Source organism: Mixophyes fleayi, chromosome 4 (assembly GCF_038048845.1).
Source record: "Mixophyes fleayi isolate aMixFle1 chromosome 4, aMixFle1.hap1, whole genome shotgun sequence".
Taxonomy (NCBI): Eukaryota; Metazoa; Chordata; class Amphibia; order Anura; family Limnodynastidae; genus Mixophyes; species Mixophyes fleayi.
In genome coordinates, this window is record NC_134405.1 from 218,889,005 (window position 1) to 218,904,076 (window position 15,072).

Consider the following 15,072-nt stretch of genomic DNA (forward strand, 5'->3'; position numbering starts at 1 on the left):
TCTCTCTCTCTCTCTCTGTGGTCTCTGTGGTCTCTGTGTATATATATATATATATATATATATATATATATATATATATATATATATATATATGTGTGTACACGCACACATAAACATATATATATTTTAACATTCATTTACTGTCATTATAAATTGTGTGTGTGCTAGACTAAGCTGTACACCACATTTGTGTCACAGATAACAATAACCGTGTAAAGCTTATAGCGGATGCTGGTGTGCCTGGCTCAGATTACATCAACGCAAGCTATGTGTCTGTAAGTATAAAATACTTTATGGTGGACCACTCTGGTTAAGGATATGAGTCTAAAAAACCACATTTCAAACATGCTTAATGCACTAGGTATGCTGAAACCTTTGAAGTGTATAATTATATCATGTGGCTCACCAGAATGTACAGTCTGAGAAATAATAACATTTTTATAATCTATGTTAAAAAAAGCAGCAGAATAATATTAAACAAATATACAAAATGTTTTATTGTCATTCACAAGAGATATTTTATTACAGATGATAATATATAACACATACAAACAGAGAACATTTTCAAAACAAACCTGTAATTAGTGCACAGGGAAAATATGTTTTTAGATCCATATTGTGGAGCCTGTATCCACATAGGCTAAATGTAATACGGAATCAAGGGACATATTTCGCTGGAACAAAAGTGTTAATACATTAGGGGGTATATTTACTAAACTGTGGGTTTGAAAAAGTGGAGAAGTTGCCTATAGCAACCAATCATATTCTAGTTATCATTTATTTAGTACATTCTACAAAATGACAGATAGAATCTGCTTGGTTGCTATAGGTAATATCTCCATTTTTTTCAAACCCGCGGTTTAGTAAATATACCCCTAGCTGTATAAATGCAGTAATTTTTTGGCATATAGTTTCCGTATATAGTGAGAAAAGGGTGTCAGGTATGTACCATTGAGATGTACGCCCAGCAAACGGTCACTGGGGAGTTGAGCGCTATGCAGGGTTTGCAGACAGCACAGTTTGTGCTGGAATATCCAGGTTGCTAAATGAAAATGAAGGAAATTAAGCATTGTTGTGGGGAAATTGAGTAGAGGAAGGGCAGAATATGAACTAAAAAACTGTATTGTGACATGGTGTACCTGGATTACTGTTAAATAACTATGGAAGCCCCTGCCAAAGCAGCTAACGTCTGAATTCAGTCATTAATGATATCTGTCATTTTAGGGTTACATTTGCCCTAATGAATTTATTGCTACACAAGGACCATTAGCTGGAACTGTAGGTGACTTCTGGCGAATGGTTTGGGAAACAAGAGCAAAGACCATAGTGATGCTCACTCAGTGCTTCGAGAAAGGCAGGGTAAGTTAATGGCTGGATTTGTTGGAACATAAACACACAGTAAAATCTATAATGTGGTTAGTTTGGACTTTAGAATGCGTATTAACAAATTAGTATTCCTACAGATCAGATGTCACCAATACTGGCCAGAGGACAACAAGCCAGTCACTGTTTTTGGAGACATTGTAATCACCAAAGTGGTAGAAGATGTTCAAATTGACTGGACCATTCGAGACTTAAAAGTTGAAAGGGTAATTTAATTACCTGCTTGCATGAACATATAGGAAGCTCATTTCAAAATAAGCAACTAGCACATATTATATAGGACAATAATATACCCATACATTTATGTGCAAAATAACTTAATCTGTGAGTTGCTGAAAATTACTGATTGTAGTTATTTGGCAAGTTAAGACTATCACTGCGCAGCTGTTGCTAGCATGTTTTGCTTTGTACATTCTGCTCAATAATACTTAATATACTTTTATTATTAAATGTATGGACTTTACTTTTCAAAGAACAAAACAGCAATTTCTTTTAACAACGTCCCTCTTTTTCCTTACTTCAAGTATTCCAGTGCATACTGGAGGGCCACAAACCATACTCAATCCCTCCCCATTCTGGTAGCCAGGATAGAAACACAGAGAGCCTGATTCAAATTGGAATGCAACTTGCGCACAAGTTGCAGGCTAAAAAAAAGAGCACGAAATATGACCAGAGTTCCCAGCTTATTTAAATCCAAGAGGAACTCAAGAGGCATTTCAATTTCAGTCGGGGTGTTATTAAATGTCGCTTGCTGTTTGAGTTAACAGAGTATATGCACAAGCATATGGGCAATATAAGGTCTAATCAGAACATATAAAAAAAAATTATATTATAAAGTAAACAAACAAAACAATATAATCAATAATAAAAATATGATTGGTTTTAAAAAAAAATATGTTATAATATTAAATACATAAATCAAGATGTTCTTAATGCGTACTGTACATAGATATAGACTATATTACTTGCATACACATGTTCTGTGCTATCTAGTGGAATGCATACATGTACTTTTACAAACAAAGACTGTGCTGTGTAAGTCATCACTATAAGTTGGCACTTATACCAGCCTTGTAACATGTGCTAATGATACGACTGAAGCCAAATGTACTTAAGAGAAACCCAGAACTTGAATTGGCCCCATCTGCATAGACACGCCCTGATCACGACCATACTGTACATTGCCTATGTCTGTGTCTGCCCCTTTCCACCCACGTTCCGCTCTTTAAGTCATATGCAGTTGTAGATATGATTTGCGTTTGGACATGATTGTATGCAATTGAATTCTTTGGCGCAAGGTCCATTTCTGAGCAGACGCTGGGCTATTTCACACAAATAGACATACCTCCGAACAGAGCCGTAACTTAGAATTCTAGCGCCTGGGACGAGAAAGACAAATGCCGCCCCCCTAGCCCTCAATTTTAACCAAATTAACCTAAAATATTCCTAAATTGTGCCCCCCTTCAGCGTTGCGCCCTGGGCGGTCGCCCCTGTTGCACAGCCCTAGTTACGGCCCTGCCTCCGAACATGTATGAAGCCCATAAGCCTCCAAAACATGTCTCTTAATTGTGTATCTGGCCATATGCACCATTTTCTGGTTCAAAGTATAGAGATTTGGATCCATAGCTGGTGCCAAGAATACAAAGCAAAGTAATTTCTGTTAACAATAATAATATACTGAACCTTAGCTTGTGCTAACCAAGGCAAACTGAGAAGCCATTTATTCTGCCAACTAGAACAAATAACTCCTCTCTCCAGCTAGTTTCCACTACTACAGTACTCCCTGATCTTGTTGTGGATCAGCGAGTACTGTAAATCTGCAAAATATTGTACACAGCAGGTACACTAATCACTGTTTAGAGCAGGTTAGGTAATAATGTCTATTATTGGCTCAAAGTTCATGTCTCCACTGGTCAAAACAGATTGGTTCAGAGCATGAAGGAAGTGTGCCTCTATTAGCCTGTAATTGGCTAATAAGACTGTGAACCCTGGGAGGACTGAGTGAGTCATGGTCTGCTTACTACAGGTAAAGAGCTGCCAATCAGACATTCCCTGACTGTCCGAACTTAAATAAGCAGTAGGCAGGCCATGGTCATGTGACCCACACAGCCACACTTTCTCTTCCTGAACGTTGTGGCTGCTGGTCACAGCTGTTGAAGCACAAGTATACTTGGCTTGGTCTGTCAATTCATTTATTTATGTGGAGGCAACACAGACACGCAGACTGTAAGTTGTGCTCCTCTGCTCTAGTTAGTACAGCATAATATTGCAAAGTTTTTCAATAACTAAAGCAACTCATTTATCATTAAACACTTTTACAATCATGCATGTACTATAGCTAGGTAGGGATTTTTATTAAAAGCAAATATATAACAGAATCCGGCAAGTACAGTCTAAAAACTGTGAATCTGCATTTCCTGTACTTCTATCTTAACCTCACATCACCTGCTTTTACCGTTCTTTTTCTAAACCAACTTTATTCCTCCCATCCATCCAACTATAACCAATATATCAATATACTTACTTATTCAAATATCCTAAACATATCAAGTTACTATTATGAGCTATAACGTCCTGTAATGCTTTGCAAACAATAGAGTGCCTATCTGACTCCATGTGTCGCACTGAAGCAAGAATATTTCAAATATATAAACGATAGCAGCACTAAATATTATAAACATTAGGTTAATTAAAATATTAAAACCATGTCCATCACTCCAATAAGAAGAATAAAAAACTTATCTGAGTGACAGAAATACCACCATTCATTGTTTATAACTCAAATATCTGTGTAAACATTTTAATGTTGACATCTCCCAAACTAATTTATTTCTTCACTGCAGCATGGAGATTTCATGATGGTACGGCAGTGTAATTTTACTTCTTGGCCAGAACACGGAGTCCCAGAAAACACTACTGCTTTAATTCACTTTGTAAAGATGGTTCGAGCAAGCAGACCACATGAAAATACTCCAACAATTGTGCATTGCAGGTATGGTTCTCCTCAATGTATACCATATACATTTTTCCATTTGCTTTGTTCCCTGTGTGTAGCCCCAGCTTTCATACTGTAAAGAAATTATGGTAAACAATATAAATATTGTACAGTATTCCAAGGACACTTGTGAATGAATGTAGTAGTATAAGAAATAATATGAATACTATGGAGCTAAATAAAAAGTTAATGGGATTTGCAATTTAATGAACCTGTCATCTGAACTTACATTCAGGGGTATATTTACTAAACTGCGGGTTTGAAAAAGTGGAGATTTTGCCTATAGCAACCAATCACGTTCTAACTGTCATTTTGTAGAATGCACCAAATAAATGAAAGTTAGAAGTTTATTGGTTGCTATAGGCAACATCTCTACTTTTTCAAACCAGCTGTTTAGTAAATATACCCTTAAGGGTCCTATTACTAAAGAGCATCCATTACCAATATCGCCAATCATTCCGTTGGTTATCAAAGCCTGCAATTAGCGGCGAAGAGGACCAATGACTGGTGAGCCTAACTCGTTAGGTAAGCATTAAAATTGTTGATATATGGATTGCTGCTATAGAAAACCAGCAAGGCTGATCTCTTACTAAACTTCAGTATAGTTCCATCCAGCTGCCGAAATAGACAAAGATGCCTAATACTGTGGGATCTAATCCAGGGTCCCTCATACCATCATCCCCCAGCCCCAGTGTATTGGGGGGGTGGTATAATACAATAGCTCCTAGCTTATGCAGGGTCAGGGTTCAGAGAATAGCAGTTATGTAGGGATGTCTACCACAAAGATATTAGCTGGTTCCTTTCAAAGTGTATCATCCCACTACTGTGTTAATGTATATTGTTTAAACGTGTTGGGTACAGATTTTCAATATTGAAAATTCCAACCCTGAGGAGACCTACAAATAAAAATCGAATTTAGGAAAAAGCGATTTGAATATAAATAGATTTACCTGAAAACCGACGCTGCTCATCTCCGATGGCACCAGCATGCTGACCGCAACTTATTCCGAATGAAGACGTGTCTGGCACTACACTTTGACATCATCGCGACTTGGAATAATGTTAATTTAAAGCAGCAATGTCGGGTTAAGTGTTTAAACACTTAACCTGCGGGGTCCTTATACTGCCACTTTAAATTACCATTATTCCAAGTCGCAATGACGTCTAAGTGTAGTGCCGGACACCTCTTCAATTGGAATAAGTTGCGGTCAGCATGCTGGTGCCATCGGAGATGTGCAGCATCGGTTTTCAGGTAAGTCTATTTATATTCAAATCACTTTTTCCTAAATTGCTTTTTTTATTTGTAGGTCTCCTCGGTGTCGGAATTGTGGTAATTGTTTTGATTAGTTATATTACCTTATGGCTTGTGGTTACATGGTTTGGCTCTAGTTATGTTAGTAGTTATATTACTCACAGCAGTATCTGCACCACCAGATATGTTTTAGCATTAATATTGATTGCATATGCTGCTCATTCAAGAGCTTCGTATTATTTTTTAGCTAGTTGCCTAGGTGTAAGTTTTATCCTTATGACCATTGCTTATGATCATTATTATTGATTTAGACTTGGATGTGTTTTGTGCATGGGCATTTTTGTTTTTAATCATCATTTTCTACTAGGGAACAAGTTAGATTTTATTTCAATGGAGTATCCAATGGCCACTCTTCCCTCACATACACTCTTCCCTAACTGTGCTGTTTTTACAATGTCCTGAAACGGGTAATATAATTTAAATGTACAGCAGCCAGGGGTACTGAAACTTAGAAAAAAATCTTATGAAAGCTTTTAAAGGGGGTTTCCCCTTTAAATAACCCCTGTACTAAAATTCTATCCCTTCCTATTAATAGTACTTCTGAGGGGGTCCTTCCCCTGTGACCCCCACCATTTGCTCTTCTTAACAGGACCCTGCACTCACAAATTGCAGGAACCTGAGAGCCTTTGCTATTCACCTTTTGCACTGCTATGGTCTTTCTTTAGCAAGGGAGATGAAACACAGAGACTCTAATGGGAAGCCCTAGAGAGCATTCATCCAAGCCACCTCTGTGCTACTGCTGAACTCGAAACCATACACCACAATCTGGGCCATCCCATAACTATACCTATCTTAAACAGTTGGCTGAATTTTTATCCTTTAGAACTGTCAAATTGAATTTTTGACTGTAAAATCAAAGCACATTTCCTCAGAGTACTGTATCTGCTGTGGTTCTGGGCAGTTCCAGACCAAGAATGTAAAGGGCCCAGTGCAGAAGATAAGTCACCCCCCTACCCCAATCATGTGCTCCACATATTCAATCCAACAGAAATTGCACACAGTACAGTCATGGCCAAAAGTTTTGAGAGTGACACAAGTATTGATTTTCACAGAGTTTAATGCTTAAGTGTTTTTAGACCTTTTTGTCAGATGTTGCTATGGTACACTGAAGTAAAATTTCAAGCGTTTTATAAGTGTGAAAAGATTTTATTGACAATTACATAAAGTTTATGCAAAGAGTCAATATTTGCAGTGTTGACCCTTCTTTTTGAAGACCTCTCTAATTCACTATGGCATGCTGTCAATCAACTTCTGGGCCACATACTTACTGATTGCCGTCCATTCTTGCCTAATCAATGTTTAGAGTTTGTCAGAATTTGTAGGGTTTTTTGTGCACCCGACTCTTGAGGATTGACCACAAGTTCTCGGTGAGATTAAGCTCTGGGGAGTTTCCTGGTCATGGACCCAAAATTTCGATGTTTTGATCCCCGAGCCACTTAGTTTTCACTTTTGCCTCATGGCAAGGTGCTCCATCATGCTGGAAAAGGCATTGATCATTACCAAACTGTTCTTGGATGGTTGGAGAAGTTGCTCTTGGAGGATGTTTTGGGACCATTCTTAATTCATGGCTGTGTTCTTAGGCAAAATTGTGAGTGAGCCCACTCCCTTGGCTGAGAAGCAACCCCATACATGAATGGTCTCAGGATGGTTTGCTGTTGGCATGACACAGAACTGATGGTAGCGCTCACCTTTCCTTCTCCGGACAAGCTTTTTTTCAGATGCCCCAAACAATCTGAAAGTTGATTCATCAGAGAAAATGACTTTACCCCAGTCCTCGGCAGTCCAATCCCTGTACCTTTTGCAGAATATCAGTCTGTCCCTGATGTTTTTCCGGGAGAGAAGTGGCTTCTTTGCTGGACTTCTTGACACCAGGCCATCCTCCAAAAGTCTTCACTTCACTGTTCGTGCAGATGCACTCACACCTGCCTGCTGCCATTCCTGAGCAAGCTCTGCACTGGTGGTGCCACAATCCCGCAGCTGAATCAACTTTAGGAGACAGTCCTGGTGCTTGCTGGACGTTCTTTGGTGCCCTGAAGCCTTCTTCCCAACTATTGAACCTCTCTCCTTAAAGTTCTTGATGATCCGATAAACGGTTGATTTAGGTGCAATCAGTAATATCTTTCCCTGTGAAGCCATTTTTGTGCAACACAATCATGACTCCACGTGTTTCCTTGTAGAAAACCATGATTAACAGAGGAAGAACAATGATTTCAAGCACTACCCTCCATTTAAAGCTTCCAGTCTCTTATTCTAAATCAGTCAGCATGACAGAGTGATCTCCAGCCTTGTCCTCATCAACACTCTCACCTGTGTGAATGAGCAAATCACTGACCTGATGTCAGCTGGTCATTTTGTGGCAGGGCTGAAATGCAGTGGAAATGTTGTTTTTGGGTTAAAGATCATTGCCATGGCAAAGAGGAACTTTGAAATTAAGTGCAATTCATCTGATCACTCTTCATGACATTCTGGAGTATATGCAAATTGCCATCATACAAACTGAGGCGGCAGTTCTCACAAATACTAGCAATAAACCCAGATATTATATCATTATACATTGACATTATATTAACAGTGCCTCCAACGTAGTGTGCCCACCTTGTCCCAGAGGCATTATAATCAGCAGTGTACCCAATATAATGGACCAACATTGCCATCCCTTCCCCAAGACATTATGCCAACTTTGTCCTGCATTTATTATAGTGTTTTGAGGCAAACTGATTGCAGCTGGCATCAACATCCTATGACAATCCAGCAGCCTAACTGATATTGTTAACTACACTTGCTACTACAGTACTTGTCCCATAATAACACTAAGCCCCTGGCGATTCCAAAGTAACTCATTGCATTTAAGGACAGTTTTATTACATTCAATCAGCTGCTCTGAAGTTATCTACGAACAATAGGAAAGAAGCAGTGTTTATATTAGTACTGAACTTGTGATTATCAGTAGTTGTTCATCCATTTCTGCTGTGTTGCGAAAACAGGTGACTTTCTGGGCCCAAATGTACCAGTTGCCCGTGCTGCTACAGCTATAGTTAGTGCCCTTGGTTTCTGGGGATGTTGTAGGGATTGTTTGGTGCCAAGTCAAATTTCATAGACAGTGCTGAAAAGAGATGTCCTAACTGTGAATCTGAAGTAGGTAAATTCACAAACCTAGTTCAGTAAGCATTGATTAGAGAATGGCAAACTAGTTCACCTGATAATCCCTTAGAGAGAATCAGTTTGCCAACCTCGTTTTTGCCTTTTCTGTCTTACAATTGGTAATTATAGTATCCTAACACATGACAAATGTTTACATTTAATGTACTGAAGATTCTACTTTGTCTGCTTGTAAATTGCATATGCAAAGAAATTATAACAAATCTTATTTAATGTTTACAGTAATTTTGTGAATTGAAACTTAGTTCGAATTCAAGTGCATTAAGATATAAATCATACCATATCAATAAGGTAACTTATACCTAAATGTTCCTGAATGTAGAATATAATAGTCCAGTGTCGTTTTAAAGCTAGAAATTGTTTCCCACTGTTCCTTCGACTGTGACAATGACATTTTTGGACAAATTCCACTTCCTGTTTAATATATTGTTCTTTATAAAATAGTGATCATTTGGAAAATGTGTTGAGCATATTAGGTCATTTTAACACCACTAGTTATTTATATTTATTTTAGTGCGGGAGTTGGCAGATCAGGAGTTTTAGTCGCAATGGATCATTTAATTCAACATATCAACCACCATGATTTTGTGGACATTTATGGTCTTGTAGCAGAACTAAGAAGTGAAAGAATGTGTATGGTGCAAAACTTGGTAAGTGAAGAGCAACTTTAATTTGTATACACTAATTACACACTACTAATGTGAATGTAAGACCAAAAATTGGCAGAACAGAGTCAACTAATTCTTCACCAAGGTTTGGTACAGAAATAGATACACTTGTGCTTTAAAATAACACTGCTGCATCAAAGCACTAACTACTTCAACACCACTGGGTAAAATAAAGCTTAGAGGACCTTTCATATTTGAGCTATCATTATAGCACATTTTCGCCTCTGATATACTTAATTTAAAGTTTTCATTTGTTTTAAATAACTTTATATTGGGCACAACATCTTTTCACAAGCCTGAACCCAGTCCCCTTTTTCTGACATTCCTCTCATTAGAATTAGAGCATCTCTCTAATTTTGACATAGCTGGGGTTTCTGAAAAGAGCTAAGTCTAGAGGGCAGCTGGAGGAGGTGCATTTATTATTATTATTATTATTATTATTATTATTATTATTAATAATAATAATAATAATAATAATAATAATAGAAAAACTTAGCCAGGTTGCACCTATCGACCATAGCGTTTAATGATTCTCTCTCCCCCAATCCACTGCCATTGGCCTGTACTTTGGTACCCTGACAGCAGGAGATTGATCAGTATGGGGTGACCATGTTCCTCTGCCTATTATAAGTATATTAAGGAGCATGCTGGTTACAGTGGGGAGGCACTAGGTACAGAGGAATGTTACACGGGAACTAGGGATGTGCACCGGCCACTTTTGGTGTCTCGTGTTTTGTGTTTTGGATTCGGATTTGCTTGAGGTTTTGGGTTCGGATTTGTTTCGCAAAACACCTGACGAAAGGTTTTGGTTCGGATTTAAGGTTTTGGATTCGGATTTATTTTGAAAAAAACATAAAAAGTGCTAAAAACCAGTTTTGTGTTTTTTTTTTTCACTCCTACGCTATTATTAACCTCAATAACATTCAATAACAATCATTTCCACTAATTTCCAGTCTATTCTGAATACCTCACAATATTGTTTTTAGGCCAAAAGGTTGCACCGAGGTAGCTTGAGCACATAATGCCAAAAAAAGAGGTACAAGATGGAATTGTTCTGGGCCCTCCCTCCCACCCCTCGCGAGATTCGACGCGAGACTTGGACGACAGGGCCTCGTTTTCAATTTTTTGCCCGCCGGAAATATCCGAACAGTGCTCGGATCCCGTTCGGATCCGCACTGTTCAGGTGGGCTCGGATTAGCGGAATCCGAGCCCGCTCATCTCTAACGGGAACCAGCAAATAAGCTACCGGAACTTTCCCTGCTTGTTAATTGTATAATCCTCCATGTCCCCAATTGTCACAACACATGTAATACACTAATGTAGGATTAGATGAGCTGTGATTCCATCACTTGATGCTTAATCATCATGCTCCACATTCTGCTGTAAGTTTACTGAGGACTGCGTCGGTGAACGTTACCTTATTTACGGTGGTGAGAGAGTATCATTATATGCCTGGGAAATATATATTTTTAAATCCCTCTGAGAGGGTATGACAGCAGCTGAACTGGCTTGGTCAGGTAGCGTCAGGCCCTGGAATGACCATGGGATTGTGTGATGTATGTGTCTTATATGTGATGTCTTCTTGGTGAGTCATTCTAGCAATCAAGAAAAATGAAAATATAAAATAATGTTCTTTTGATATTGATTTTGTGTTAGATATTTTGGTGCAATTTCAGTTTATGTTATTAAAAGTTAGCACATAGTATACATGTCAGAGGATCACTACTTACTCACTGTATTCCTTTTACCCATAGGCACAGTATATATTTTTACATCAGTGCGTTGTGGACTTATTAGCAAGCAAAGGCAGTAACCAGGCCATCTGTTTTGTAAATTATTCTGCTCTTCAGAAAATGGACTCCTTGGATGCCATGGAGGGTAAGCAGATACTCACTGTACCAACATGTTTCATTGCATATGAAGGACAGATACTCAGTCGTACTGAATTTGGATTGCCACCAGAAAACAATTTATAACATGTTTCCAATAAACTATTTTCATTTACTGTAAATTATTAATCTGTATTTACTACATAGAGGTGAAAGTAGATTATTTTTCCTCATGATTAATAGCAATGCCATATAAAGAGTTGCACCTTCCCCATAGCCTTTGAGTTTTCTCTCACTTTCTACTACCAGCATCTTGTATTTAACCTTCTAGATATCTGAAAAAAACATACTCAACAACATAAATAGTAGTCTACAATTAACAATAAATGCAAAAATATGAGCAGAAACTACAGAATAAAAAAAACATACTCAACAACATAAATAGTAGTCTACAATTAACAATAAATGCAAAAATATGAGCAGAAACTACAGAATAAAAAAAACATTGCTGAAATAATGGTGCTGAAATTATCCATGCCTACACAATAAAAAAGAATGTAATACACCATACAATGCAAATGCCACTTTGAAAATGTCCATGCATAAAAGTATTCTCCCCTAATAAAGCTGTTACAGTAAATGTTTATTGTCTCCACCCCACCTTATGTTTATATCTGTTGTGAATAGTGCATACCACATCATACAGGTTCACCCAATATATTCAGTTTTCCCTTAGTACAATGGATTTCCCATTTATATTCAGTGGTTGTCATTTCATACTTTCTACATACACCAACAATGTAATCAGGCTTTATTTGCTTACTTACAAACTCTGTATCTCTCTCTTATTAATGGTCAATGAACCCCTCCATATATGTACCAACTCAAAAACACTTAAGTCCCTTCTTGCTCTCCTTTCTAAAAATGAATTGCCCCTTACATACTATTTGTACTCTCATTGGTTATAAGTGGTCTTTCCACAAGTGGAGAACCAATCGATATGTAGCTCCACCAATATCCAATGAAATCACATGGCTTCTGTCCAGTGAAATCACACATTATGTCTTATATTACAACCATATGGTTTCGTATTGAATGCAAACATTTAGATAGTATTGTTGGTTTGCCCAGAAAAATATTATTATTGCCATCAAAAACATAAGTAAACCATCCAAACACCATATTTACTATAAATAATCTATAAATACACCTCTGCCCCCTCTACTCCTGTTGTGCAGAGCTGCATAAGAGTGGCAGGCATTCCAGCCGGCACTCATTCACATAGCTGTCCAGCCAAACATCAACATCCCAACACTGTGGGGTAATGAAGAAGTTGATTTTCATTGAAGCCCTGTACAACATATTTTACAGCTCCTTCAATAAATGAGACCAACTTGCCACATAATTTATTCACACTACTTCTATTATTACTTAATTGCAGGCGATGTTGAACTTGAATGGGAAGAGACGACAATGTAACATCTAACGTCAGATGAAACCTTATCACATTGTGGCAGACGCCAAAAGAGCTCACTCCTATGGTCAAGAGCAGAGGAGAACTCAATAAACATGCTTAATTATTGCTGTGCCTTAGACTATTGTTGGTAGTCATGTTATATGCAGGGGAGGGCTGGCAACTTTTGGCCTGGGGACAATCACAGGTAAGTGGCCAAGAGCTTTGTAGAGCATACCACAGCAAACCATGGGCATGGCCAAATTATATGAGTGTGGTCTGCCTAATGTGGGCATGGTTTTATACAGTCATATGAAAAATGGTGAACTCAAAGAGCTATAATGAAATATCACATGGCCCCATCTGACCCTTATTCAATGCAGATCCTATTCTAGCAATAGATATACAATACAAAGAACATTCTGGTGACCTCTATATACAATAAAAAGTCGACAAATATACAATAAAAAGTCTATTCTAGTGTCCAGTTTACAATGCAGAGAGCATTCTAGTGACCACTATATAATGAAGAAAGCATCTTAGTGAGAGAAATACAATAAAAAGGGCATCCTAGAGACCGATATACAAGCATTCCAGTAACAGATAAACAATACAAAGACAATCCAAGTAACCAATATAAATACAAAGAGCATTCTAGTGACCACAATGTGAAACACAGTGCATATTAGCGATGACTATACAATACCTGTTCTGGAGGCCATTATACAAAACCCAAATATCAGCTGACTTTATAATGCATGCCCCCCAAATCTCTTACTATACAGATTCTTAAAATCACTCGTAGCTTTACTATACAAACCCTAGTTCTCTGCTGTACAATGTAGGCCCCCTAATTCCTGGTGGATTTACAATTGCGGCACCCCTAATCTCTGCTTGCAACACAATGTACACCCCAGATCTCTGCTGTGGTGACTCAATGTAGACCCAAGATCTCGAGTGGCGAAATATGAGATCCAAATTAATTACTTACTATTCCTGCTATCCAATGTTGCCTTTTACGTGCTGGAGATGACATTCAGCTGTGTTTGGAAGTAGTCATAAATGGCAGATGACTCCCAGTGGATAGCACTGGCCATTCACCAATCACCATGCCAGGTATTCCTGACACTCTGATTGGTGAATGACCACAATCAAAGTGCTGGGAGTCATACCCTGGGCAAGACAGCTTCTTAGCACAGCCAAACTTCATCTCCAGAAAAAGCAGTCATGTCCAATAAATTGCACTTTGATTGGTGGATAGGTCAACTCACTCATCAACCAGTGTGTCAGGACCTCCTGAAACTCTTATTTGTGAATGTCTATCGGTGTTGAACAATCAGAGTGGTGAGAGCTGTCGTCATAGACCTCTCAGTCAAATCTTTCAGGTCTGGCAATCCCTAAATGACGAGAAGAGACCAGACCAGACCAGACCAGACCAGAGGGAAATGCATGCCTACCACCATTGCCAGCCCATCTCTCGTTATATGCACAGAAATACAGAAGATTAAGATATTTTTGCACTGCTGTGGTCTATAAGTAATGTAATTATATATATATATTTTTATGTTGAAAAATAGAGCCAAATTTAAATATTACTGTCCTCTGTGTGGATAATTTAGTTTGAATTCTACCTTCTTTTTCAATGATTTCAAATTATATATATATGTATGTGTTCAACATTTTGTCATTCTCGGGATACCATGCTCTGATCCTAAACAGCTGAAAAGTCACCCTGTGACACTAGTGAGATACTTTGGCTTTTGCACAGCATACAGTAGCTCTGCAGGGATACTTGGGGGCTATTTATGCTAAAGTTGTGACAGCCAATCGTGTTATCATTCCTATTTCAACATTACTACATATACTTGGTGATGAAGTACCTCATACATCTTTTTTTTTTATTACATTGTAGAATAAACGTTTGATTTATGATACTCCCTGATGAATTGGTTTGTGTTATTCTTCCTTCTGCTTTTCAAAGACACAGCGCTCTTTCATCACTTGAAAATGACAAGAGTGTAGACATGAAACCTGGCGTGTTGCTAGCAGCAAATTGTGTTACAGCTATACCTGAAAATTGATTATGCCACTAACATCATATAATTTACAAGATGGAAATGGGAGTCTAGCCACACTTTGATGTACATTTCACAATGGCATACAGTGAAATGTTAAAATACACTGCAATATTTTATATTTAAAAAAAAAAATCATATCAATATTCATGGTAAATATGACCCAAATAAGAAGCTACAGAATTTACGGTTTAAAAA

At 38.0% G+C, this 15,072-nt stretch overlaps 1 protein-coding gene across 3 annotated transcripts in view; it reads left to right on the plus strand.

Moving 5' to 3' along the window:
* PTPRQ (protein tyrosine phosphatase receptor type Q) overlaps window positions 1-14,736 on the plus strand; it is a 357,175-nt gene extending 342,439 nt beyond the window's left edge. For all 3 annotated transcript variants that reach the window (XM_075209348.1, XM_075209349.1, XM_075209350.1), the window contains 7 exons: window positions 199-275; window positions 1,225-1,359; window positions 1,464-1,589; window positions 4,227-4,375; window positions 9,364-9,499; window positions 11,272-11,395; window positions 12,788-14,736. In XM_075209348.1, the coding sequence (XP_075065449.1) occupies window positions 199-275; window positions 1,225-1,359; window positions 1,464-1,589; window positions 4,227-4,375; window positions 9,364-9,499; window positions 11,272-11,395; window positions 12,788-12,825 (785 nt within the window). In that variant the 3' untranslated portion in view covers window positions 12,826-14,736. The remainder of the gene's footprint in view (window positions 1-198; window positions 276-1,224; window positions 1,360-1,463; window positions 1,590-4,226; window positions 4,376-9,363; window positions 9,500-11,271; window positions 11,396-12,787) is intronic.
* Window positions 14,737-15,072: the final 336 nt, after the last annotated feature.